The following is a 27,366-nucleotide window of genomic DNA, read 5'->3' on the forward strand; positions in this document are numbered from 1 at the left end:
ATGTTCATCAGTGATATTGGCCTGTAATTTTCTTTTTTTGTGCTATCTTTGTCTGGTTTTGGTACCTGAGTGATGGTGGCCTCATAGAATGAGTTTGGGAGTGTTCCTTCCTCTGCAGTTTTTTGGAATAGTTCCAGAAGGATAGCTGTTAACTCTTCTCTAAATGTTTAATAGACTTCACCTGTGAAGCCATCTGGTCCTGGACTTTGTTTGTTGGAAGTTTTTAAATCACAGTTTCAATATCAGTACTTGTGATTGGTCTGTTCATATTTTCTATTTCTTCCTGATTCACTCTTGGAAGATTGTACCTTTCTAAGAATTTGTCCATTTCTTCTAGGTTGTCCATTTTATTGGCATATAGTTGCTTGTAGTGGTCTCTTATGATCCTTTATATTTCTGTGGTGTCGGTTGTAACTTCTCCTTTTTCATTCTAATGTTATTGATTTGAGCTCTCTACCTTTTTTTCTTGATGGGTCTAGCTAAAGGTTTATTAATTTTTCTTATCTTTTCAAAGAACCAACTTGATCTTTTCTGTTGTTTTCTTCACCTCTATTTCATTTATTTCTGTTCTGATCTTTATGGTTTCTTTCCTTCTGCTAACTTTGGGTTTTGTTTGTTATTCTTTCTCTAGTTACTTTAGGTGTAAGGTTAGGTTGTTTGAGATTTTTCTTGTTTCCTAAGGAAGATTGTATTGCTTTTACCTTCCCTAAGTGAACAGCTTTTGCTGCGTCCCATAGGTTTTGCATTGTTGTGTTTTCGTTTTCATATGTCTCTAGGTATTTTTTTATTTCCTCTTTGGTTTCATCAGTGATCCATTGGTTGTTTAGTAACATATTGTTTAGCCTCCACGTGTTTGCTTTTTTTTACTGTTTTTTTCTTGTAGTTGATTTCTAATCTCATAGCATTGTGATCAGAAAAGATGTTTGATATGATTTCAATTTTCTTAAATTTACTAAGGCTTGGGGCTTCCCTGGTGGCGCAGTGGTTGAGAGTCCGCCTGCCGATGCAGGGGACACGGGTTCGTGCCCCCGTCTGGGAGGATCCCACATGCCGCGGAGTGGCTGGGTCCGTGAGCCATGGCCGCTGAGCCTGCGCGTCCAGAGCCTGTGCTCCACAACGGGAGAGGCCACAACAGTGAGAGGCCCGCGTACCGCAAAAAAAAAAAAAAAAAAAAAATTTACTAAGGCTTGCTTTACGGCCCAGCATGTGATCTATCCTGGAGAATGTTCTGTGTGCACTTAAGTAGAATGTGTATCCTGCTGCTTTCGGATGGAATGTTCTGTAAATATCAATTAAGTCCATGTGATCTAATGTGTCATTTAAGGCCTGTCTTTCCTTATTGATTTTCTTTCTGGATGATCTGTCCATTGATGTAAGTGGGGTGTTAAAGTCCCCTACTATTATTGTGTTACTGTCAGTTTCTCCTTTTATGGCTGTTAGCATTTGCCTTATATGTTGAGGCCCCCCTATGTTGGGTGCATATATATTTACAGTTATATCTTCTTGGATTGATCCTTTGATCATTATGTAACCTCCTTCTTTGTCTGTTGTAACAGCCTTTATTTTAAAGTCTATTTTGTCTGACATGAGTATTGCTACTCCAGCTTTCTTTTGATTTCCATTTGCATGGAATACCATTTTCCATCCCCTCACTTTGTCTGTTTGTGTCCCTATATCTGAAGTGAGTCTCTTGTAGACAGCATATATACGGGTCTTGTTTTTGTATCCATTCAGCCAGTCTGTGTCTTTCGGTTAGAGCATTTAATCCATTTACATTTAAGGTAATCATCAATATGGATGTTCTTATTGCCATTTTGATAATTGTTTGGGATTTGTTTTTGTGGGTCTTTTTTCTTCCCTTCCTCTTTTGTTCTCTTCTCTTGTGATTTGATGACTGTCTTTAGTGTTGTGTTTGGATTGCTTTCTTTTGTGTGTGTATCTATTGTAGATTTTTGGTTTGTGGTTACCATGGTTTTGGTATAGCAGTCTATATATATGCATGATTGTTTTAGGTTGCTGATCTCTTAATTTCAAATGTGTTTCAAATATCCTGCATTTGTATTCTCCTCCTCTCACAGTTACTGGTTTAAGTATCATATTTGTGTGTGAATGATTTCCTATCTTAACTGTATGTTTCCCTTTACTGGTGAGCTTTTCCATTTGTAATTTTCTTGTTTCTAGTTGTGGCCTTTTCTTTTCCATCTAGAGAAGTTCCTTTAGCATTTGTTGTAAAGCTGGTCTGATGGTGCTGAATTCCCTTAGCTTTTGCTTGTCTGTAAAGCTTTATTTCTCCCTAGAATCTGAATGGGAGCCTTGCTGGGTAGAGTATTCTTGGTTGTAGGTTTTCCCCTTTCATCACTTTCAATATATCATGCCACTCCCTTCTGGCCTGCAGAGTTTTTGCTGAAAAATCAGCTGATAACCTTATGGGGATTCCCTTGTATGTTATTTGTTGCTTTTTCTCTTGTTGCTTTTAATATTTTCTCTTTGTCTTTAATTTTTGTCAATTGGAATAATATGTATCTTGGAGTGTTCCTCCTGGGGTTTATCCCCTATGGGATTCTCTGCACATCCTGGACTTGAGTGTTTCCTTTCCCATGTTAAGGAAGTTTTCAAATATTTTCTCAGGCCCTTTCTCTCTCTCTTCTCCTTCAGGGATCCCTATAATGTGAATGTTGGTACATTTCATGTTGTCCCAGAGGTCTCTCAGACTGTCCTCATTTCTTTTCATTCTTTTTTCTTTATTCTGTTCTGCAGCAGTGATTTCCACCATCTGTCTTCCAGCTCACTTATTTGTTCTTCTGCCTCATTTATTCTGCTATTTATTCCCTCTACTGTATTTTTCATTTCAGTTCTTATATTGTTCATCTCTGTTCTTTAAATCTTCTAACTCTTTGTTAAACATTTCATGTATCTTCCCAATCTGTGCCTCCATTCTTTTTCCGAGATCTTGGATCACCTCTACTATCATTACTCTGAATTCTTTTCCAGGCAGATTGCCTATCTGCACTTCACTTAGTTGTCCTTCTGGAGTTTTATCTTGTTCCTTCGTCTGGGTTATATTCCTCTGCCATCTTGTTTTGTCTAACTTTCTGTGTTTGTGGCCTCCATTCCTCAGGCTGCAGAATTGTAGCTCCTCTTGCTTCTGGTGTCTGCCCCCTGGTGGATGAGGGTCCAAGGGCTTGTGCTGGCTTCCTGGTGGGAGGGACTGGTGCCTGCCCGCAGGTGGGTGGAACTGGGTCTTAGGACTCTCTAGTTTTCTTATGCCAACATCACAATATCTTGTAGCTGACATGTTGAGGGAGTCTAGATTATGTTGTCCTTTTTTTTTTTTTAGGACTGTTAAATTTCATTCTAGCAGGCATAAGTTACTGGAAGAACCCTTTGATCCTATGAAGCTTGACTTTATTCTTCCGATTTGAATTTATTCCCATGGCACATCCTTTCTGAGTCTCAGTATGAATGCTCCATATTCTGGGTGGAATTCCATGATCTCCCAGCTCTGCCTGATCTCTAGTATCACCACTTACCCCAGAGAAGGCAATTTCTACTAGGTCTGTGGAAGTCCCACCCTGTACGCGTGTGGTCCAGCTTTCAGCCAAGAAACTGCCCGCCAAACCCACCCCAACGCTATGTCGCTCACGCCCTCTGGATACCCTGCCTGGCAGATTTCAGCCACTTCAGCCCAGAACTCAAATCTGCCTGCTCAGTAGACTATCACTCTGCCTGGGCTCCATCTCCCTACCCCACAATGAGAGAAGGTGCCCCAAGATGACAGCTGGAGCAGTCATGCACTTTCCTCCTGTTTCCTTGCTCTAAGATCACAGTCCTTTGTGGCTTGCTATTCAGTGCCTGAGAGCATGGATTCTGTTGCCTCGTTTGTGGCAGGCAGGAGAATCCAGTTCTAGGAATTCTGTCATGGCCTAAATTGGAAGGTGAGGTTCCATTTTGGATATGATGCTGAGTTTTTAGTGTCTGTGGAACATTCAGGTAGAAACGCCTGGCCAGCAACTGGGTATTCATGTATGGAGCTTGAAAGAGACAGCAGGGGCTGGAAATTCAGATTTTGAGGTCCTGAATTTACACTGGTAGTTGAAATCAAGGGAATGAATGTGATCACTTAGCTAGAGAATGGTTAGAGAAGGGATAGAAAAACATTCTTCTCCTTAAAAGGCTGGGAAGGTGTGGCTAAAGAAGGGATGAGGAACAGGAGACACGGGTGTCACAGAAAACACCATGGGTAAAATTGCATTTGCCTGGGGCAGTTGCAGTATCAGGAGCCCAGCCTTTCTTTCCTCTCTACATCATGCTTACCAGTCCAGAGCCAGTTCTTCTCCAGTGCTACTGCGAACTTCATAAAGTCTCACTGGGTGATCATGATGGAAGAACCTGCATATCTGGGCTCTGATACTAATCTGTAGAGTTAAAGCCATACCTGTCTGGAGGAGGCTTAGCATTTCTATCCGATGTAATCACACATCTGTGTTTTTAGCCTTCTTGGGGCTAATGGCTGACAAGTTTGATCATCATTTTTATAAAATTGAGGGGAAAACTAAGGCCCTGGAGAGGTGGACAACTTGATTATTAAAGTCAGTGATGGAGTCGGCCCTGTTTCCAGTTTTAGTTTCTAGTTGTCTAGAGACCTTACAGGGTTCAGACTTGGAAGTTGCTCTAGGTCATCTAATTCAGCCGCCTTGTTTTTTAGGTGGGGAAACTGACACTGATAGAGCTTAAACTAGGTGTAAACAACAGAAATGCAGTGAAGCCAGCTTAGGCAAAAAGGAGAATTTGCTAGAAGAGTACAGAGGTAGCTGAAGGGATTCAAAAGGCAAGGATGGAGCTGAGCTTTGAGAGTAGACTGGAGCTGTGACCTGCAGTGCTGGAGAAACACTGGGATGCCCCTTGCTTCTGCCCTTTTCTCTGCTTTTTTCTGTGTCTCTCATTCATCCTCCTCTCAATGCAGACCAGCTTCTTCTGCTTCCACCCTCCCCTGCCGCCAGAGAAAATGGTCACCAACAACTGTTCCTGAGTTTATAGCTTAGGAAACAAGCCACTCATTCCCCTCCATTCAGGAAAGAAGTCAATCTGATTCTAGAATTGCAACTCACATTCCCCTAAAGATCTCAGTGGCCCAGTGGAGCCATCCAGAGTCCAGTCATTTGCAGCCAGGGGTCTGGGTAGTGTTATTCCACACACAGGGCTGCGGAAAGCCCTACCTCTATAAGCAAGTGGTGTAAACTGTTGGTGGGGGGAGGGATATTTTCCCCTCAAAAATCATGGGAGCAGATGGTTGGGCAGCTAGCCCAGTAGATGCTTGGGACACTAGGGTTACATGAGTAACCAGTGGCAGAGCCAGGACCAGAAACCTCAGCAGCAGTTTTCCTGAGGTTGCCTCCCATGAGGATTTGATCCGTGATGAGTAGAGACAGCTCTAGGACAGTAACAGCCAAAGGTGGGTTCCCTCTGTATTAGTCCAAACTAAACCTAGTCTAAACTAGGTCATATCTTTATAGCGTCTTTAAGAGAAAAGAAAGTTTTCCCTGCTGATTGCAGGTAGAAAAATCCCAGGGAAGGATTCTGACTCAGCGGGTGGAGTCCTGTGATTGGCTGGGCCTAGGTGCCTGTTCACCCCGGGGTCAGAAGGCAGGGGATATTTTAAGAAGGGGGACTGTAAGCAGCGTAGACAAAAACCTCTTTTGTTCTGTGTCTGTCTCCCAGGTGACAATGGAGGCTGGCAGCCTCCCCCTGGAGCTGTGGCGCATGATCTTAGCCTACTTGCCCCTTCCCGACTTGGGCCGTTGCAGCCTAGTGTGCAGGGCCTGGTATGAACTGATCCTCAGTCTTGATAGGACTCGCTGGCGGCAGCTGTATCTGGGCTACACCGAGTGCCGCCACCCCAACTGGCCCAACCAGCCTGATGTGGAACCTGAGTCTTGGAGGGAGGCCTTCAAGCAGCATTACCTTGCCTCCAAGATGTGGACCAAGAATGCTGCGATCTTGGAGACCTCTGTCTGCTTTTCTCTATTTCGCCGGAGGAGGACACGTCGTACCCTGAGTGTCGGGCCAGGCCATGAGTTTCACAGCCTAGGCAGTGCCCTGGCCATGTCCAGCCTATTTGACCGAATCCTGCTGTTCCCAGGTCTGCACGAAGAGCAAGGCGAAATTATCCTGAAGGTGCCCGTGGAGATCGTAGGCCACGGGAAGTTGGGCGAAGTGGCCCTGCTAGCCAGCATTGACCAGCAGTGCTCAACCACACGCCTGTGCAACCTCGTCTTCATGCCAGCCTGGTTCTCACCCTTCATGTTTAAGGTGGGTGTCTACCTCAGATGGATAGCCTCTCCCGGCCTGACCCTGGGCCTTGCCCTCTTCTCAGTGGGTTTGTAACCCTTTTTTTGTTGGAATTAGAAAAAGAGAGAGAGTTCAGTCATTAGTCCTATAACACACTCCTGTGAGTTCTGCACCAGTTGAGAAAGAGGCACAGGGATCAGTAGAGATCAATATTCTGCTTTATTCCTGAAAAAGCTGTACTTAAAAAAATGAGCCTTGCACTGGAGGCCAGAATTGCTTTGTACTTCTTCCTTTCCAACCTGGACCAACTGGGACCACAGGTAGAGCAGCCAGGTTCCGGGAGCATGCCACATGCCACATGGTGACAGGAAGCAGAGAACAGACAGCGTTCCCAGAGAGATGGCCAAAGAGGAGGGCTCTGCAGGCCAGTGACCTTCAGCACATTAGCCCCACTCTGCGGAGGGTCAAGGAAGGTCAGGCTTTTGCCAAGGCTGACTGGAGAGAGGGTCAGGAAATATCAGGAGAACACATTCCTTCTAGGAACAGAGCAGTTGTTTCCAAAGACAAGCATGTGTTGGGATGTTGGTAGCTTCTGGCAGAACAGTCTAGAGCTAATAGCTGTAGACTGCCGGGAGCTGCATTGCCTAGAAACTGATTGTGATACATGGATTTTGTACCTAGTCAACAAAAATTATATTGCCACTGTTCTACCATTAACAACCAAATTGTCTCTCACGTTCGTCATGATCATTATGCCACCAGTCACTTATGATGCACTTACTCTTTGCCAGCCACGTGCTTTACAGCCACGATTAAGATGGGTAGTGTCCGCTGGCTTTATTGATGAGCGGATGGAGCCTCAGCAAGGGTCTCAGACTTTGTAAGGGACAGAGGTAGGGTCCAAAGCCTGTAATCATAAGATAGGTGACTTTCCATCTGTGGCCTCATTTGATCCCCACAACAAACAGTTGTGGTAGACAGAGTAGGTGTGTCCCCATTTTGCAGATGAGGGACACTGAGGCTCAGAGATGCTGAGTAACTTTCTCAAGTGGATAATTAGTGAGGTTAGAACTCAAATCCAGGCCTTTGAGTCTAACCCCTTTTGAAATTACATTGTTCTGCATTCCCTGGAAGCTTAAAAGGCTGTTCGCTACTTAGAACATTTCAGAAGAACCGATGGAGTCCTTCTGTGCTCATCTGCAGATGTGGAAGAACGGTTCGTTTCCATACCTTGCACATTTCATAGTCATTTATTCTTCAGCCTCCACTTCCCCCTCACAAGTGCAACTGCAGATCCTCAAGGGGTGGGTCCTGGCCATAGACTTTGTAGCCCAGCCCACCATCTGGCTTTGTGCTTGGCATATATTAGTGCTCAGTCCATGCTTGTCTTTTAACTAAAAGCAGGACAGGGGGCTAGGATGACCTTGCCTGAAAAATGCAAAGGCCAGGGTGACTTCACAGCCGTTTTTTATGACTTCTGAGGAGAACTCTAGCAATGACTCTGCGTCTCTAGAGAGCCAGGGTTTTTCTACAGAGAGGACCAAGTAAGAGAAAATAGACTTAAACTGCAACAAGAAAAAGTTAGGTTAGCCATAGGGAAGAACTAGAGAGGTTAAGGGGAGTTAAGTTCTGGGACAAGCTCTCAAGGGAGGTCACTGCTAGAGAATGTAAAATTGTCCAGGGATTACTCAGTGGGATCATGAGACACTACTACCTCATTTTATGGTTCAAGTACATCTCATGGAGCTTGGTGTGGAATCCAGAAGCAGCTCTTTTTCAGGAATGCAGAGTGGCTGGTCTTCTCCGTCAGGCCTGGAAGGCTGAGGGTCTCAGGTGGGCTGTTCCGTAGGGCTGAGTAGTACCCCCACCCCAGAGAACTCTCTGCTCTCCACGTCCCTTGACCCCAGATGATAACAGCTGGCTTTTCTCACGTGCCAACTTTGTGCATGGCTCCGTGCCTGGTGCTTTGTTAGTTCATGAGCCCCATGTTGCAGACAGAGAAACTGAGGCTTAGAGAAGTGATGTGTTTATCCAAGATAACACACCTGGAAGAGGCAGAGCTGGGAGCTGGGCCCTGCAGCTGGACCCCCAGAGCCCGCACTCTTAGCCACTGCTCAGGGCACTCACCCGGTCACGGCAGTACACCTTGTCCCCCTCTTTAGGGACGTGGCCTGCTGTCTCCTGCCGTAGTTCTGCACCAGCACCAGTTCCCACGCAGACTTTCCCAGCACCTGTGTCTGGGCCTCCCACTGCTGGCCCAGCCCCAGCAGAGCTCAGCCCCTCCTGGCCCACCCTGGCCTCTGTCAGCCCTCTGGCTTTGCCCAGCTCTGTCCTGACTCCACACTCCAGACTGGCCTATGTGGTGAACCTCAGGGCTGCAGGCTCAGGTGGAGGCAGGCTCACAGGGCCAAGGGAGGATTCGAATGAAGGGATAGTGCTTTGGAAGGAGAGACCCGGAGGAACACCACCTGGTGGGACACAGTCTCTGTGTAACCGAGACACCACGTGGGACCCTCACCCATCAGAGGGCTTGGTAAAGTTGGGCTCACATCCCAGCCAGTTCCTGTGTTTGTGAGAATCCAAAGCTCTCCCTCATCATTTCTCCCTTGAGCAACCGTCTCCTGGTTCATCTCCAGTATTGAGTCGATTCCATTTCACGTAGCATCCCTCTGATCATTCAGCATCTTCCCCCTTCTCCATGTTACCTCCCACCCCCCACGCCAAACTCTTTATTCTCATTAAGCGCTTCATGAGCACTGGTGGAATTTACTTGAGATTTGAGGGTTTGGGGAAGGGCCCTGCTCCAGAAAGTGAACTTTCTGCCACTATCCGTTTCCACTCTTGTCTCCTGCCCTTTGGGATTGGAAGGAGGGAAGGGAAGGCAGCTCCAAATGATCCTCCTTCTGATGCACAGCAGCTCCTGGTTCCTCCTGGGGCTGGCAAGACCCTTGCCCGGTGGGGAAGGGAACATGACCAGCAGGACAGATGGCCTTTCCAGGTGCCATCCCCTTACAGAACAGTTAGAGCTCTGACTAGCAAAACAGATCCTACCCCTGTTACACCCACTTTATCTCTTTCGTTCCCCAGACAACTTCAGGTCACGTCCAGTTTGACAACTGCAACTTTGAGAATGGACACATCCAGGTCCATGGCCCGGGCACCTGCCAAGTGAAGTTTTGCACCTTCAAAAACACCCATGTCTTTCTGCACAATGTGCCCCTGTGTGTCCTGGAAAACTGTGAATTTGTGGGCAGTGAAAACAACTCTGTGACTGTTGAGGGCCACCCATCCTCAGAGAACAACTGGGCCTACACGCATCTCTTAGGGCTTATCAGGTCCTCTCCCAGCGTGCTCCCAACAGAGGACTCTGACTCTTTAATGTCCTTGGACCTGGAAAGCAGGGACCAGGCCTGGAGCCCAAGAACCTGTGGCATTGTCATTGAGGGTAGCCAGAGCCCTACCAGCCCAGCAACTGGCTCCCCCAAGGCTGGCTCACAGGAGGCAGAGGTGGGCAGCGATGGGGAAAGGGTGGCCCGGACCCCAGACAGCAGCGATGGAGGCCTGAGTCCCAGCGGTGAGGATGAGGAGGAGGACCAGCTCACGTACAGACTGTCCTACCAAGTGCAGGGACCGCGGCCGGTTCTCGGGGGCTCCTTTTTGGGCCCACCACTGCCGGGAGCATCCATCCAGCTGCCCAGCTGCCTGGTGCTGAACTCACTACACCAGGAGCTGCAGAAGGACAGGGAGGCCATGGCGCTGGCCAGCTCTGTGCAGGGCTGCCTCATCCGCAAGTGCCTGTTCCGGGACGGGAAGGGAGGCGTCTTCGTTTGCTCTTATGGCCGAGCCAAGATGGAAGGAAACATCTTCCGGAACCTGACTTATGCGGTGCGATGTATACATAATAGCAAGGTGCGATGTATACATAATAACAAGGTGCTGTCATGAGGCTTACTGTACAGACCCATGAGGCCTCGCTGGGTCACAAGGAACATGATTTTGGAGTGGTGAGAGGGCTTCAGGGGCTGTACGCAGGAGGGCTTGGATGGTGCTAGTATGCGTTTTTAAAAAAAATCATCTTTTAATCTTATAACACACGCTTGCCTCGTGTCCGCCATCTGATTTGGATGAGGCAGAAACTATTCTTCCCATTTTACAGAAGAGGAAATAGGCCTAGGGAGGAAGGTGACTCACTCAGGATCACACAGCAGGTTAGAGGCCAAACAGAATGGGAACTAGAACCCAGGTCTTCCACCTCCTTTCTCTGTGTTATGCTGCTTCTCAAATATGTCACCCAACTCCTAGTAGAAGGAACAAGGGCTCTTTAGCCTGGATGCAAGATAATTTTGGGAGACGTGATCGCTGCCTGTGATCCAAACTGTGTGGGTAGTTGAGAAGACTTCCCAGACGAGGAGATGTCTAAGTTGAGTAGGATGAGGCAAGGAGAACCAAGGAAAATGGGCTGCGTGTGGTGAAAAGGAGGTGCACAGTGAGGGTTCAGGCAGCAGACATCCTGTGCTGGGGCCTGGATGTGAGGCCAAGTTCAGCAGTGTGGTGGGGACCGTTGGAAAATGAGCAGGGGAGGTAAGCAGAACCCACGTTGCCCAGGGCCTAGAAAGCCCCGTTGAGATGTATGGACTTCATACTAAGGATGGATCATCCTGCTCTGCATGCCATCAGCGCCTTGTACCTGCAACCCCCTCAGGCACCACAGGACAGTAACAGCTCAGGATGGGAGAGGCTTCTAAAAGGAAAGACATGGCCTTTTAGAAGGAAGCATGACATAGCTCCTAGGTTTGAGTCTCACTTCTCCTCTAATTCACTGTGAACGTTACCTTCCTCTCGTGTGAAATGGAAATACTGCCCCACTTCTTCGACTGGGGGTTTGTGAGGATCCAGTGCCATGATATTGGCAAAGCACTTAGAAAACTGAAGGGCATTGTACAGATGTCACATGTGAGTCTTGCAGGTCTCTGAAGGCTTCTAGAATGATTAATAGCAATTGCATCTTAATTGAATTTTACCCATTTCCAAAGAGGATTTCAGGTGGTATTACCCTGGAAACACAATATAAAACTGTGCTATGAACAGAGAATAAAAGATAAAGTTAAAATAAAAGGGGTGGGTGACAGCTTTGCTCTCGGGGGACCACAATGAAAGGATCTGGGGTGAGCCCTCAAGGAGGGCTTTCCTCCTTGCATGGTTAGTAAGAGTGTGGCTTCTGAGTCAAATTCTGGCTCTGCCCCTTATGAGCTATATGCCCTTTGGACTAATGATACTACCTACTCCAAGGTGTGGTGAGGCTTGACTGAGGTCATATACATGCATATATATATGTAAAGTGCTTAGCAGTGTGTCTGGTGCATAGCAAGTACTCCATAAATGTGTTTGGTGTTTTTTAAGACTTAAAAAAAAATCTTTCCCGGAGGACTGGTGCCTGGCCAAGCTGTCTAGGAAGACTAGGAGTTGGCAGGGTGAAGCTGTGAGGCAAAGGAGGCATGCGGGAAGGCCCAGACATAGGACGCAGGACACTCAGGGAGTCGCAAGTAACCTCAACAGCCAGAGCGTGAGGTGAGGGCTAGTCAGCAAGAGTCAGTTAGCTCAGGGGCAGGTGTCTCGTCAGAGAGATGGGAATTGTCTTGAGGGCAGTGGGAACACACTGAAAGATTTTAAGCAGAGAATTGTGGTCAGATCCGCATTTGGAAAGCTCCTTCTGTCAGCTTTGTGTGGAATGGAGTGGAGGGGAACAAGACTGGAGACACAGTGCGGGGCAGTGGATAATTAGGGTCCGTACATGGAGAGGAGGAACAGGGCAGTCTGGAGAGGTGGCGAGGAGAACCTCGGGAGGGGAGTGGTCGAGGTTATGTGGCCTAGATTTCTGGTGTGAGTGGCTGAGGCAAAGGCAGGAACTGAGAAGCCGAGAAGGTTAGGATGTGGAGAGATAGATGCTGAGTGCAGTTCTGGGCACGCTGAGTTTGGAGCATCAGTGACATCAGGCAGAGGTGCCATCTGGTTACGGGGGGCTGGAGCTTTGAAGAGAGATGTGCCCTGACATGCAGACTTGGGAGCAGGTGGTAATTGGAGTCATGGACAAGGGGAGACAAAAAGTTAAACAGCTTTCGTTGTAGCCCTCTGGAACTGTTGTCCCCAGGGAACTTGTGGCAGGAATTGTGCAGCCAACTGTTCCTAGTGAGTCTCCAAAAAGGAACCTGAAAAGCTGATTTTGGCTGGCTTTTGACTAAAACAACCCATGGTGTCTCATGAGTACGCAACTTCCGGGAACACATATATCAAATGGCATTAATACAAGTGGGGAGCTGTGGGCGGGAGTGCTGGCTTACTGAGCTGGTCCCTGTGGCCAGGAGCAAGCCCTTGATCCAGTGGCCAGAGGGCAACCGCCCTACCTCTGCCCTCCAGAACATTCCCGAGAGGGTAGAGGTTGGCAGAGGGAATGAAGAAAAGTATCACTGACCATGATTTTTTTTTCTTGCTTCTTTGGGTATCTGGTAATTTTTAGTTGGAAGTGAGGTATCTTGTATAGACGGTGGAGACAGAGGTAAATGGTGTTCATGTGTGGGAATGGGCATGCCTCTTCTGTGACGCTTGGATTTTGTTGTTACAATTACCTTCAGTGAACCACAGGCTTCTGATTCCTCCTGCATTACTTTGGCTGGTTTGCCAGTGGACTTTTCTGTTTTAGTTCTTCCCTTTGCATCTGCTCCTCCGTGCTCTTGCCCCTCCCAGCAGCAGGCCACTGCCATGGCTCTGGCTGGCCAGCCTCGTGGCACAGTGGGTGATAGGGAGCCTCTCGTGTCTGCATTTATCCTTAGTCTTAGGAAGGTGCTGTGTCGGTGGATTTAGGACCTTGGCACTAGGCCCTTTTCAGTGGTCCTGCCTCAGCCCTCAGCACTAGGGGGGCTCTAATGATCGAGGCCCAAGATATTTTCCTCCCACCTCCCTGAGGGGTAAAGGGTTTATTGTTTTTCTGTTCCCTCCCTTGAGAGCCACAGGGTTTGCTGCCCTTCCCCCAGCTGCTTAAGGCTTGTTCTTTGGGACAGGAGGGGCTTAGTGCTTTTCCCACAGTGGCTGTACTTTCCCCCAAGCGCCCACCAGGAGGGAGGCTGTCTCCCGTCTCTCGTCCTGCCCTCGGTCTTTCTCCATGAGCACCTGGCGAGGTCCATGGAGAAGTGAATAGATGCAGCTGCTCCCGGGGCTTCTGTGCTCTCACTAGTTAACAGCTGGCCTTTAACAGTTCATGGAAACGGTTAGCTGAACTCTTCTTACTGGCCAGTATGGCATCTGTGTCTTTTCAGACAAACAAGTACTCACATCTCGTGTCCTTGAAGGTGCCTGTTTCCCTTAGATTCCAGGCTAGTTGGTTGTCCTGCAACCTCAGCTCGCTGATGGATTCAAGAAAGGTTACGTTTTTGTATCTTCTTGTAAGTGTGGGAGCAATGCTCTTTCCAACTTGCCCCATTCTAAGCAGAAAGCTTCTCCTTGAAATTGTACTTCTATTATACTTTACGCCTCCCAGAGTTTTATCCTAATGTAGTACAGTGTTTATTGTTAGTACACAATTTACCTTAACGTAGTACATTTCATTGTTAATACATAGTTGTTTAAAACAATATGTATTCTAGATTTTTAGTATTGCTAAAAAGAGAATGTAAGTGGCAGTGCATCCCCTTAATAAGCTGTTTACTGAGTTATGGTACCTTGTTTTAAAGAGGCTTCTTTATCTTATACCAACACTTGCAATTGTCTCTTAGCTTGGAGTTCCATTGGTTTTTCCACCCCAGGATAATAATACAGCAAAAGAGATGCAAAGCGGGCAACAATGGGTATTTGTCTTAAAAGTGGAAAGCAAAAGGGAAGGTGGGAGAGGACAGCCTACGAGGTACTTTACCCTCAGGTGCTTCCTCAGGCAGGTGAAGTTCAGCAAAGGTGTGTGTGGAAGTGGTGGATCTGGCACTCGATTCCATTCAAAGTAGCTGTGCCCTTGGACCACTGGAAATCTTCATGTAACTGCACTGCATGTAGAGTTTGCAGACCACTAAATCCCACCTTCTCCAAGCGTCCTTTCCATGCCGTCATCCAGTTATTTATCCTGCTCAGAGGCTGTGAATGTGGAGCTCAGAGCCAGGCTTCCATCCAGGTTTTAGTAAAGAACTGGCGTGAGGTTGGTGCAGTGCCTGTAGGGCAGAGCCAGGAAGGACACGGAAATGGCTCAGTCCTCGTGAGCACACGGCGGAGAGTGGCTGGTCTGGCATCAGGTAGAACTGCACGGACCAGACGGGAAGGAAGACTCAGGTATTCCCCAAGCAGTTTTCTAAAATACCTTTGTGACAGGAAAATGAATGGCTCTCTCTCCTCTGCCTAGATCATCATGCTCAGGAACCACATTCACCACTGCAGAGCGTCAGGCATCTTTCTTCGCTTGGAGGGCGGAGGCCTGATCGCCGGCAACAACATTTATGACAACGCGGAGGCCGGCGTAGACATCCGGAAAAAGTCCAACCCTCTCATTCTGGTACTTCCTCCATCTTCTTGCCCTTTCAGGGTGGCTCTTGGTACTCAGAAACCTTTTCTGAGGATGTTTAAGCAAATGTTGCCATCTTGAATTTCTGTTGCTTCCTGTTTGCAGGTAGTTCCCGCCCTTTTCTCTGTGTGTCCTTGTGACTCTGGGTCTTTTTCTCCATGTATTGAGAGTGACTTTACATAAGTCACGTACGTCCCTGCAGTCTCCCCTAGCAAGGAGGAGGACTGGATAGACAGGGAAATTCACAGGGCCTTCCCTCCCTCAGCCCTGATATGCTCTTGTGGGCTTTGAGTTCGGTAAGAATAAAGATATGTCTGCCATGAAAGACACTTGGATCAAAAATAATACACCAAATTAGTTCATTCTTTACTATTAAAAGGACACGTAGGATATTTATTCTGAAGATAACTTGTTTCATGGCTATTGTGAGGCCATAGTGAGTTTGATCTTAGCCAGTGTGAAAACCACTTAAAATCCTAGAATGTGAGACCAGTGACATGAAAGACCTGCCCCATAGTTTTGCTCCAGCCTTCTCTGAGAGACAGATTTCCCAGAAATTGAGAAACATAGTGGACTTTTTATGGGCTTGGAAAAATAATATCCATCCTATACATAGTGCTTATTATATGCCAGATACTGTTCTAAGCACTTGGTATATATTTATTTAACCATGGTTTAACTCTTACACAACCCTGTGAGATAGAATTATTATTATTCCCATTTCATAGGTGAAGACACGGAGGCACAAAGACGCTAGGGACCTTGCCCTAAATCACACATCTAGTGCTAGCGCTGGCCTTTGAATCCAGGCAGTCTGACTCAGGGTGGATGTTCTTAACCCAGTATATCTAGACTGCCCTTGCAAATGCAGAGAAAGGCAAGTTCTTAACTATATTTCAAGAGACGTGCCTGGCCAGTGTCCTCTGCCAGCCCCTTCCTCTCACTCTTTCTGCCATGCAATTGATATTTGATGCATGGCCTTGGCTTAGGAAATTATTGCCACTGTTGCCAGAGAGATGAGAGGAGTTTGCCTTCCCAGGGATGGGGGGACAGGACAGTGTAGCAGGTGGAGGGGGAAGGGAGTATTACCTGCCTTTGTGAAACAGTGCAGGATAGAAATACCATTGCTTACACCTCTCTCCCTGTGCTTTTCAACCCTGTGAGGGACTTCTGTAGGCAGCGGTTACTCTGGTGAGTCTGCCAAATCCTTCAGGGGAAAATCTGAAAAGTGAGTAAGAATAGGAGAGCTTGCAGCATGAAACACTTTAAAGCAAACTAGAACTGTGTTTCCATTAAATAATTTTGGAAGAGAAACAGCTAGCTTTTTGGTTTAAATATAGGATTGTATTTAGGCTATAAATTAGCAATCAGAGTGAAACAATTTTATTATAATTTATTATAACCTAAAATTTTCATCACTGTTCAAAAGCAACTAACTGACTGGGAAACAGAAAAACTAGGTTTCAGATCCAGCCCTGCCACAAACATACTATATGACCCTGGGCCTGTTTCCCATTTGCACGGTATGAAAATCTCCAAGGGTCATTATAGCTCGTACACCTGGTGACCTCATGCCTCATGGGACACCTAAGCTCCCTGGGGCTGTACCTTCCACAGGTCCCCCCCAAATGAGAAGGGGAGACTAGAAGCCAGTGACCCACTCCTTCCCTGGGTGGCCCCTTGGGACTGCGCTTAGCCAAATTTCCCATGTACTGGGGCACTGCCCCCCTTCTGAGAGGTGGGCGCCCTGGGATGACATGGCCTAGCCAATGATCGTGTGTTTTGGGGACTCTTTGGAGGCTCAGAAATTTTCAGTAGTGTGCATTGCAGATGAAGGGCAGGAGCCCTCAGCAGTAAGTGCCAGCGTAACTACATCCCAAGAGTCTGGGTGGGGAAGACTCCTCTCTTGGGAGTCTCCCTCATAGGTGTCAACGTGTGCACCTGTGCAGAGAGGGCAGGGCCGCGTCCATTCACTTTGTTTTTTGTTGTTTCTTTTTTTAAAATTTTATTTATTTTTTTACTTTATGGCTACGTTGGGTCTTTGTTGCTGCGCACGGGCTTTCTCTAGTTGCGGCAAGCAGGGGCTACTCTTCATTGCAGTGTGCAGGCTTCTCACTGTGGTGGCCTCTCTTGCGGAGCACAGGCTCTAGGTGCAGAGGCTTCAGTAGTTGTGGCACGCAGGCTCAGTAGTTGTGGCTCACGGGCTCTAGAGCACAGGCCCAGTAGTTGTGGTGCATGGGCTTAGTTACTCCGCGGCATGTGGGATCTTCCCTGACCAGGGCTCGAACCCATGTCCCCTGCATTGGCAGGTAGATTCTTAACGACCATGCCACCAGGGAAGCCCATTCACTTTGTTTTGTGCTAGGGATCTTCCAGCAACGTAGTTTTCTCTGCTGGTTCATCCTGGCCCTGCGGTGGGGCAGCAATGAGCACTCTGCTTCTCAGTGGCGTGTCTGAGCTGCCTTCTGTGGTGTCTCGTGTTCACTTGCAGTGTAACCAGATCCACCACGGCCTTCGCTCTGGCATTGTTGTCCTTGGCAATGGGAAAGGCATCATCCGGAATAATCAAATCTTTTCAAACAAGGAGGCTGGCATTTACATCCTGTACCACGGAAATCCAGTCGTGAGGTATGTGCCACTGTACCCAGACCATCCTGTTCACCCATGGTCCCTCTTTCCTCTCTGATCTCTGTGTTTCCCTAGTCTCTGTCTTTGCTTCATTTGAAACCATTTTTGTTTATGAAAACAACTGTACAGATGCAAGCAGGGAAGAGACAGACTTCACCCATAATCCCACCTCAGTCACACAACCTTTTGTGGTATTGCATCTGTGTTCTGTGCTTTTGTGTCTGTGTTTCCTTCCAGTTAACTAGGTGGACTTCTAACTTCTAATAATGATAACAAAGGTAAACAAGGGCAGACTCCGCTCCCTAGGAGCTTACTTTAGTCTGGAGGACATGTGTGCTCAGAAATAATGCTAAGATGGGAATGACATAGAGATTTCAACTCACCTGACAACTCTGGTCAGTTGATTTTGGCTACCTGGGATGCTATATTAAGATCTGGAGGCTACATCTGACCTCAGCATGAAAGCATGCTGTGATCAATCAGTGGTGTAAGCTGTAGGTGGGAGGGGCCGTTGATTTGCCTTCCCATCTGTCATATGGCGCAGACTGTGATAAATACTATCAAAGTGGTACCAAGAGAGGGGGAATCATTCTGACTAGGGGGCTGTGGGAGGCCTCATTTGGGAGGTGGCATTGGAGTTAGACTTTGAAATACAGGTAGAGCTTTTGGACTCTCATGGAGATGGGGGGTGGACATTCCTAGTAAAGGAAGCAGCTTGAGTAAAGCAGCAGAGCGCAGCAGATTCAGGGGTAGCACACGGCCCACTGGCGCTTGAGAAAAGGTCTGACACAAGTTGTGACGTTAGTATAAAACATCTTAAATTGGGACTGTCCCTGATAATCTTGGATCCTTTGGTCACTGCAGCTTGAACGTTAAGATTTGGAGTTGAAGACCCACACAGTTACGTCTGCAGTTTACAAAAATCACTGGCATTAATGTTCAGCGAATGTATTCTGAGAGTTTTTCCCTGCATTATTCCATGTGTACTTTTCCATGCTGTTGCAGAACCTTTGTATTTATCACTTTGGACAGTTTCAGAACTGTTCCATTGTTTTGATATTCCCTCATTTTTGAACCAGTCCTATTACTGTTCCTCTGGATTTTTTTTTTTTTTTTTTTTTTGGCCACGCCGCATGGCTTGCGGGACCTATTACTGCTAGGCCTCTATTTTTTCGCTATTATAGACAGCTTACTAAAAACAATTAGTGATCACAGAGCTCTTTTTCCATCTTTTGCATTATTGCCTTAAGATAAGAGTATGGGTTTGCATGTATGCATGTCATTCATTTAACACACATTTGAGGGTTTATTCCATGTAAAGGGACGGCAGTATAAAAAGTGTGTACAAATAGTCTCTCCTCCGTGGAGCATGCAGTCTCATTCTGGGGACGGGAGCCGTGAGGGAAGACTCACCAAAGCATATGCTTTATAGGTCTTCATGCAGGTGCAGAAGGAGCCCAGCCACAATTTCAGCTGAGCAAGTCAGGGCAGGGCACGTGGGGCACTGACATTTGAGTTGTGCTTGAAGGATGAGGTGGATTTTATGGCCATAGAAAAGGCATTCTGGGCCTGGGGCAGTGAAATTTGGGGTATGTCCAGGGAAAATGGTGTAAAAAATGTGGTGGTATGTCTGGGCATGTGATGCCCGGGGGGCTGAGTAGATGATCAGCCTACAAAGTGGGGTTGATGCTGGAGCACGGAGGACCTCGAATACCAAGTGTGGTGGGTAGAATAATGGCGCTCCAGATGTATCCATTTCCTAATGCTTGGAACCTGTGCATATGCTGTCTTACAAGGCAGAAGAGACTTTGCAGATGTGACTAAGTACGTTAAGATGGGGAGAGTATCCTGGGTTATGCAGGTGGGCCCAGTGTCATCACAAGGGTCCTTAGAAGAGGGAAGCAGGAGAGTCAGAGTCAGAGAGAAGGAAATGCATCAACAGAAGCAGAGGTCAGAGTGATGAGGCCACAGGCCAGGAAATATGGGCAGCCTCTAGAAGCTGGTAAAGACAATAAGTGGATTCTTCCCTAGAGCCTCCAGAAGGAATACAGGTCTGCTGGCACCTTGATTTAGCCCCATCAGATCCAGTTTGGACTTCTGGCCTCCTAAACTGGAAGATAATGAATTTGTGTTGTTCTAAGCCACTCAGTTTGTGGTAATTTGTTATATCAGCCATACACCCAGAACTTGCGGGTGCTGGTGAACTGTTGAAGGGTTTTGAGCAAGGAATATTACAACGAGATCAGTGTCTTGGGTTTTTAAAACAGTCGCTTTGAGAGAATAGGTTGTGCTTTTTTCCTTTATGTTTCTCTGTGATGGCGGATAGGGATCTGTGGGAGGATACAGAATGAATTTCGAGATCCCTGAACTGGCCTAGATAAGGCAAACCACAGCGTATTTTTTTGCCGGTGAGTTATATAACCTATGGTGTTTCTCTTTTTTTGCCTTGGCTGCAAGGAAGCACAGGACTCAGGCTGGCTCATCTGTCGTTAATATCCCATCCTTGGTTCTTGGAACAGTGATCTGTCCCCTTTTCCTACTGTTTTCTGATACCTCTTTTATCTTTGTTCTGCCCACCCTGTGTACACACACATACATGTTTCTCCAAGTGGCCATGGATCCTTTCTGAAGGTGAGTGAGATTTGTATTAAAAGTATACCACTCATGCATTTGCTGCTATGGCACAGCTCTCAGAAATATGGATGAGGCGTGCCTTGCCCAGGGACTACATCTGACCCTGAATTCTAGAAGCCCACAGTAACCATCAGCTGATTAAATTGTAATCACATCAAAGCAGATACTTCATATCTGTCTGAATAAAAACATAAGGATGTTTTTAACCTTGTTCTACTCCAAACACATAATGTAGATGCAGTTGGCATTTGACTTCCCCCGAAGGAAGTAAACCATTTGGACCCTGCCCTAGGAGATGGGAAGATTTATCAGCCAACTGCTAATCACTGGGGTTCTGTGAGGAGCCAGGCCCTGTGTTAGGCTCTGAAGAGCCAGGTGAATATTTGGATCTAAATCCTTCCGCTGCATGCATGGTAGGAAGTAGGAGGGCACCTCCTAAGAGAGGGGGCCGGTGCCCCTCCAGTAGGGAAGGAGAACACAGCATTCCTGGTAGTAAAAGTAACAAACAGCAAATGTGTATGCTCCAGGAATAACCCAGTTCTGCTAGGGTCTGGGTGTGACTGGCTCTGTATTTACAGGCAAGAAACCAAGGTAGAGAGACTGGAGAGAAATGCATGTCCTTTAACATGCTCGGGTGTCTGGTTCTAAGGAACATATTCACGAGGCCTTGCGATGGTAGTAGGGCTGTGTGTAGCCCAGCCCATGGGGTTTCACATATGTGTTGTCTGATGTTCTTAAAACCCTCTTTTTAAAATCTGGTTTTCTTCTTATAAGGCATGTCATTATTTTATGTTTTCATTCAGTGGATAGGCGACTGAGTTAACGGAAAATAAGCTAAAGAGTAGCTGCTGGATACAAACAGAAGACAGTAGGCTTGTTACAGGCAGAATCTGATTCAGGGACATAAATCACTCCCAGACAAGCTTAACACAGCCTCCTAGGAATTCTTGACACTACCAAGACTTTACCTGTGATCATGCACCACGATGACATTTGTTTAAAATGGTGTTTATACGAATAACAAGTATTGGCAAGAATGTGGAGAAAAGGGAACCCTTGTACACTGTTGGTGGAATGTAAATTGGGGCAGCCACTGTGGAAAACAGTATGGAGGTTTCTCCAAAAACTAAAGATAGAACTACCATATGACCCAGCAATTCCATTCCTAGGTATATATCCGAAAACAAAAACACTAATTCAAAAAGATACATGCACTCCAGTGTTCATAGTAGCATCATTCACAATAGCCAAGATATGGAAGCAGCCTAAGTGTCCATCAACAGAGGAGTGGATAAAGAAGATGTGGTATATAAACACAGTGGAATACTACTCAGCCATAAAAAAGAATGAAATTTTGCATTTGCAGCAACATGGATGGACTTGGAGGGCATTATGCTAAGTGAAATAGAGAAAGACAAATACTGTATGATATCACTTATATGTGGAATCTAAAAAAATGCAACAAACTAGTGAATATAACAAAAAAGAGGCAGACTCACAGATGCAGAGAACAAGCTACTGGTTACCAGTGGGGAGTGGGGAGGGGCAATATAGAGGTGGGGGAGTAAGAGGTACAAACTATTAGGTATAAAATAAGCTACAAGGGTATATTGTGTAACACAGGGAATATAGCCAATATTTTATAATATCTATAAATGGAGTATAACCTTTAAAATCATGAATCACTATATTGTACACCTGCAACTTAGATAATATGGTACAGCAACTGTATGTCAATAAAAAATAAAATAAAATAATGGTGTTTATATGTGGATAACAGTCCAGAGAGGCTTCAGAGACATGGATATAATGATATGTGCTTCTGTGGCATAGTTGTAGGTTATTTGGGGTCAGTGGTAACTGAAGGTTGCTAACTGCCTGGCTTCTGGGGCTTGAGGAGGTGCTTCATGCCCCTGTGGACCTGAGCCATCTGGGAAGCCCACAAAAGAAGGCAGGCACCTTGGATGGGCTTTGTCTTTGATACATGACATTGGTCTGGTCTCACCTTTTGTCTTCTCCTTCCATTCTAGCCGGAACCACATTTTCAAGGGCAGTGCAGCCGGCATAGCTGTGAATGAGAATGGCAGAGGCCTCATCACAGGTAGGGGTGGGACTGCCTGGAGCTGAAGCCCCCAGTGACCACAGCCAAGCCAACGTCCCAGGCTTCCCACCCACCCAGTCCTTCACCTCGACACACTGGCCTCCTTGATAGTGGGCACTTGGGGATGCCGGCTCCATGCACTGGCCATGCTTATCAGGCAGGGAGAGAGCGTCTGCTCTTTGCCAGGCCTGGAGCTTACAGGATCTGAATGGATAACCGTTTCTGACATAACACTGTCAGAAACATTCATGCCACACAAACTGTCTGAATCCCTCCTCTTGGCTTCTACGGGCTTGTGCCTGCTCTGGCAGTCCATCCCCATTTCCCCTCTGCCTGGCCAGTTCCTGCTCATTCTTTGAGTCTCAGCCTAAGTGTCACTTCCTGGGGGAAGTCTGCCCTGACCTCCCATTATACATCTACACTCACTCTACCCAGTAGGCCTGCTCTGCAGGACATTTTACTTAATTTCTTGTGATCTGTTTAATGTCAGTCTCTTGTTGTATCCTATAAGGCAAGGATCAAGTCTGTCTGGTACGTCAGTGTAGCCTCAGCACAGAGCGTAGCCATACCTAGAACATTAAGGAGATTCAGTAAATATTGGGCCAGTGAATCCCCCTGACTGGATCCAGCCTTCCTTCATTTATCGGACGTTTTTTGAGTACATGCTGTATGCGGGAGCTGGGGATACAGCAGTGAACAAAACATGATTTCTGCTGTCAAGAACTGACATTTTAGGAGGGGAAAAAAACAAAAGCATTTTTTTCCCCAGGGAAAGTCATATCTGAGGGTGATAAGTGCTTTACAGATAATTAAAATAAGGTGATAGAGGAACTGTGTGGGTATTTAGTATTGTATGGTCAGGGCAGGCCTTTCTGAGAAGGTGACATGTAAGCCAGAAGCTGGATGATGGGAAGGAGCCCAGGAAAAGAACGAGGATTCCACACGGGGCTACCTGTGGGGATAGACTTTGCATGCCTGAGGAGCACAGAGGTTGCTCATTTGACTGCAGTGTGGTGCGCAAGGGGCAAGGAGTATGAGATGGGGTCCCAGAGGCAGGCAGGGAGGGGCCAGCCACACAAGGTCTCATGAGCCATTGCAGTCCTGTTGCAGGAGGCTGAGAGTCTGCCCTGCCACCATGCTGGGGCAGCAGTGTCCCAGGACACCCCTTCTAACTTGTGGCTCTTCAGCCCGCTCACTCCCAGAGACATGGTGGAGGGGAGAGGAGAGGAAGGCTGTGGTCAGTCCAGAGCTGAGGCTGAGAAGGACAGGCTAGCGCCTTCCCAGGCGTGTGGGGGAATGGCTGGATTCTGCTTCAGCCCTCCCAAGGACAGCCCCCCAGGACAGAACAGTCCTGCCTGGCCTTGGTCCAGGGACTCTAAAGCCAGTCTGTTCTTAGTCATCAATCGTCCAGGCCGCTGGGTACAGTGGATGCTGGGGATGTAGGAGACCACAAGACAGACATGAACGTTGCCCTTGAGGAAAGCAGACAGTAGACAAGTCCCTAGAAAGTCAAACACCAGACAAGATTCGGGGTGCTGACTGCTGACGGGAAGGCCTAGGCGTCTTTGTCCAGACTTGCCTTTCTATCAGCTGTCCAAGTCCTCGTTGCCAGCACTGTAGGTGACTCTTGACCCTCTTTTCTGCCTCTTCCCGTAGAAAATGTCATCCGAGAGAATCAGTGGGGAGGTGTGGACATCCGCCGAGGAGGGGTCCCCATCCTCAGGAGCAACCTCATCTGCTTTGGCTATTCCGATGGTGTTGTTGTCGGGGATGAAGGCAAAGGCCTGCTAGAAGGAAACACCATTTACGGTGAGGGCACATTCCTGGGCGAGGGGTTTGGGACCCAGCCCAGCCTGGAGACAGGCAGCCCAGGTTCCATCTCCAGCCTGTGGGTCCTGAGAAAGTTGCTGCCTTTCCCTGGGCCTCAGAGATCTCATCTTAAAGAATAGCATCCATCTCAGGTCACAGCCACATAGACCCTACACTTACCCACATAGAAGGCACGAGGCTCTCATAAATCACCTTCTAATCCAGATTGACCCCATGGTCACTTGACCCCAAAGCAGAGAGCTTTATCCCCCACTTAAAACAGCAAAAGGCAGGAGTGGATCTTGCATAAGGCCAGGGCCATTTAATTTCTCACACATGGACGTCTAACTTCTCTTATCCTTTCTTTTGATCCAGAGAACTAAAAATATAATGGGAGAAATAGGGTAATCGTAGAAGGAAAAGTGTTCTCACTCATTCTGTGATTTGGGGCGAAGCTTCCATCTTTCTGGACTGCATCTCTAATAATAATAATAATTATACTAACCTACATTCAGGCTCTGGACTCTTGCTAAGCCCTTTATATGCATTAGCACATTTAATCCTCATGACTACCTTCTGAGGTAGGTACAGTTATTAAACCCATTTTATTTTATTTTATAATTAATTTTTTGGCCACACTGTGTGGCTTACATGATCTTAGTTCCCCAACCAGGGATTGAACCCATGCCCCCCTGCAGTGGAAGTGTTTGAGTCCTAACCACTGGACCTCTAGGGAATTCCTGTAACCCCATTTTAAAGGTGAGGAAGCTGAGGCACAGAGAGGTTCAATAACCTGCTCAGTGTCACACAGCTAGGAAGTGGTAGGGCTGGAACTCAAACTGAGGCCACCTCCATCTCTGTGCAGGGAGGAGTTGGGCTGGATGAGCTCTGAGGGCCCCTTTGGCACTGTCATCATGGGCTTGTGTGCTTCTCATCTGGAAGTGGGGCCTTGACAGTTCCCAGAGCACTTTTATACCCCATGGAATGATTGCCTTTGTGAGATTGACCTGTTATTACCCCTCTTGTATGAAGAAGCCTGCAGCCAGGCCGTAAAGTGACTTGTCCGAGGCCATTTGCAAATCAGGGACTCTGTCTCCAGGCCAGCACCTTTCCTGCTTCCCCTCTCGGGGAGGCACTGGGTGCTGCCTCTCCTGTCACTCAGCCTCAGTGACCAGCTCCTTTCACTGTCCCAGCTAATAAGGGCTGTGGTGTGTGGATGATGTCATCTAGCCTACCCCACATCACCAGCAACCACGTCAGCTACAATGGCGTGTATGGAGTGGCAGTGTTCAGCCAGAAGGATGGCTCCGGGGAGTCCCCTGGAGGCCATGTGGCCCAGGAGAACTTCGGCGAGGACGGGGACGCCACCCTCTGGGAGACGGAACTGGAGAAGGATGACGACCTGCTGCGCCGGCCCATCGCCACAGCTCTGGTCGAGTCTAACACTGTTAATCACAACGGAGGTGAGTGCCCCTCCCTACAGCCCCTGCTCCAGGGCCTCCCGTGCTCTGCCTGCCCTAAGGCCCTTCTAGCCTCATCAGCCACTTCCTTCAGCCACTTACCCGGTACCCCAGCCCCCTGGACTTCACTGCCCTTGACTTGAATCCATTCTTTTCTGTTCCCACCCACCCCACCCTGCCTTTCTCTTGCTGTTTCTCTTGCCTGAAATTCCCTTTCTCCCATCCACACGTCCCAAATAACTCGGACCTCAGAGCCCCCTGCAAATTCGCCCTCACCCTCTGTCCTTCTCTCCTTTGACCTGTGCTCTCCCCCAGCCCCAGTGGCACTTGTTAGGGGGCCTGGGATTGTATTTGTTTCTGTGGCTGTTTCGTCCACTCTGACAGGCTGTGAACTTGAGGCAAGGAACTGAATCCCACTCCTGTTGGTGCCCCTTCCCCTCAGTACCAATCCCACACCTGGCAGACACGTTTCCAATCAATTCTGAGACACAGTTTTCACATTTTAACATCTCTGATGAGATGCACCTTACAGTTGATGGCATATCATGGTTTAATTGGCAGTGGTTTTTCTTTCTTAGAGAACACAGAAAATAAGAGTATTTAAAATCCATGTTATCTTAAACTTGATTTAAAAAATGACAGTAGGTGTTTGATGTTTATTGAATTGGAAAAAAAATTATCGTGATTTCATCCAACTCCACAGCTCCCAAACCTGGCTGATTATCAGAATTACTCTGGGGGGGCTGATGGAGGAAAGCTTGTTAAAGAGAGGTCCCTGGGCCCTAGTAAGCTCATCCCCCTGGGAGTGGCAGAGGCAGGGAGATGCACCTTACAGTTGATGGCATATCATGGTTTAATTGGCAGTGGTTTTTCTTTCTTAGAGAACACAGAAAATAAGAGTATTTAAAATCCATGTTATCTTAAACTTGATTTAAAAAATGACAGTAGGTGTTTGATGTTTATTGAATTGGAAAAAAAATTATCGTGAATTTCATCCAACTCCACAGCTCCCAAACCTGGCTGATTATCAGAATTACTCTGGGGGGCTGATGGAGGAAAGCTTGTTAAAGAGAGGTCCCTGGGCCCTAGTAAGCTCATCCCCCTGGGAGTGGCAGAGGCAGGGAGATGGGTAGCCAATGGCCCCAGCCCACTTATCCGGAAAATGAGTTCTGTCCCCTCCCAGTTCAGGGTTTCCTCTACATGGCCATGCTGTCCAGTAGGACAAGCAAAGCCACATAAATCCACAAATACTTGATGTAATTTTGCTGTTCTCAACCAAACCAGGAGAAGCAACAGGCAGTTGGCACCAAAAGGTTCGGGGTTGCAAGCTCACAGCTCAGAATGCTCCCATGTGACCCCGCAGTCGGCATCCTCCCACAGACTCCTCCTGGTGCTGCTGGTGCCTCTTACCACTGGGGAGAACTCCTGCTCACCCCGGGTCCACATGCCATGCTGCCTCTCCCCACGCGGCTCTAAGCCTGCTGATTTTGTGCTTTTTTCTACAAACATAGTGTCGCTAAGAAATTTCTTATTTCTTAAGAAATAAGAAAATTTCCCAGAATAGTAGGGAGGCAGATTCTAGCTCAGAATGGAAAGCAAAACAAACAACTTTCTAGCAGGTGGATCTGTCTAGAGGTGGAATGGACAGCCTTGAGCAGGTAGTGAGCCTCCTGTCACAGGTGGTGCAGATGGGGGTAGGATGAGGCTGCTGGAGGAGGCATGCCAGCACAGGACGAGAGCCTGGGCCAGAAGACCAGCTGAGCCTAAGGAATCTCGTCACATCATGTTTCCCTGGCCACTTCAATGAGGACTTGGTGCAGAAGGAACAGAGTTTCCTTGCTGGTCCTGGGTTTCCTCCTGCTCTGTCATCCAGCTTAGAAGATGCAACCGCCAAAGGCTGGTTCTACATG

The 27,366-nt window shown here is 47.4% G+C and overlaps 1 protein-coding gene across 6 annotated transcripts in view; it reads left to right on the forward strand.

Annotated features, from left to right (window-relative positions):
- The window catches only part of FBXO10 (F-box protein 10), an 81,741-nt gene that overhangs the window by 36,197 nt on the left and 18,178 nt on the right, over positions 1–27,366 (forward strand). For 3 of the 6 annotated variants that reach the window (XR_009541543.1, XR_009541544.1, XM_060154812.1), the window contains 7 exons: positions 5,719–6,309; positions 9,376–10,197; positions 14,666–14,815; positions 17,316–17,452; positions 22,117–22,187; positions 23,844–23,996; positions 25,190–25,459. Coding sequence is in view for 1 of the 6 variants with exons in the window: in XM_060154812.1 (XP_060010795.1) it covers positions 5,725–6,309; positions 9,376–10,197; positions 14,666–14,815; positions 17,316–17,452; positions 22,117–22,187; positions 23,844–23,996; positions 25,190–25,459 (2,188 nt within the window). In the remaining 5 variants the exon portion in view is untranslated. Of the gene's footprint in view, positions 1–5,718; positions 6,310–9,375; positions 10,198–14,665; positions 14,816–17,315; positions 17,453–22,116; positions 22,188–23,843; positions 23,997–25,189; positions 25,460–27,366 lie in introns of those variants that run through there. The other 3 variants (XR_009541547.1, XR_009541546.1, XR_009541545.1) reach the window with 2 other exon arrangements.

The sequence above is a fragment of the Lagenorhynchus albirostris genome, chromosome 7 (assembly GCF_949774975.1).
Source record: "Lagenorhynchus albirostris chromosome 7, mLagAlb1.1, whole genome shotgun sequence".
Taxonomy (NCBI): Eukaryota; Metazoa; Chordata; class Mammalia; order Artiodactyla; family Delphinidae; genus Lagenorhynchus; species Lagenorhynchus albirostris.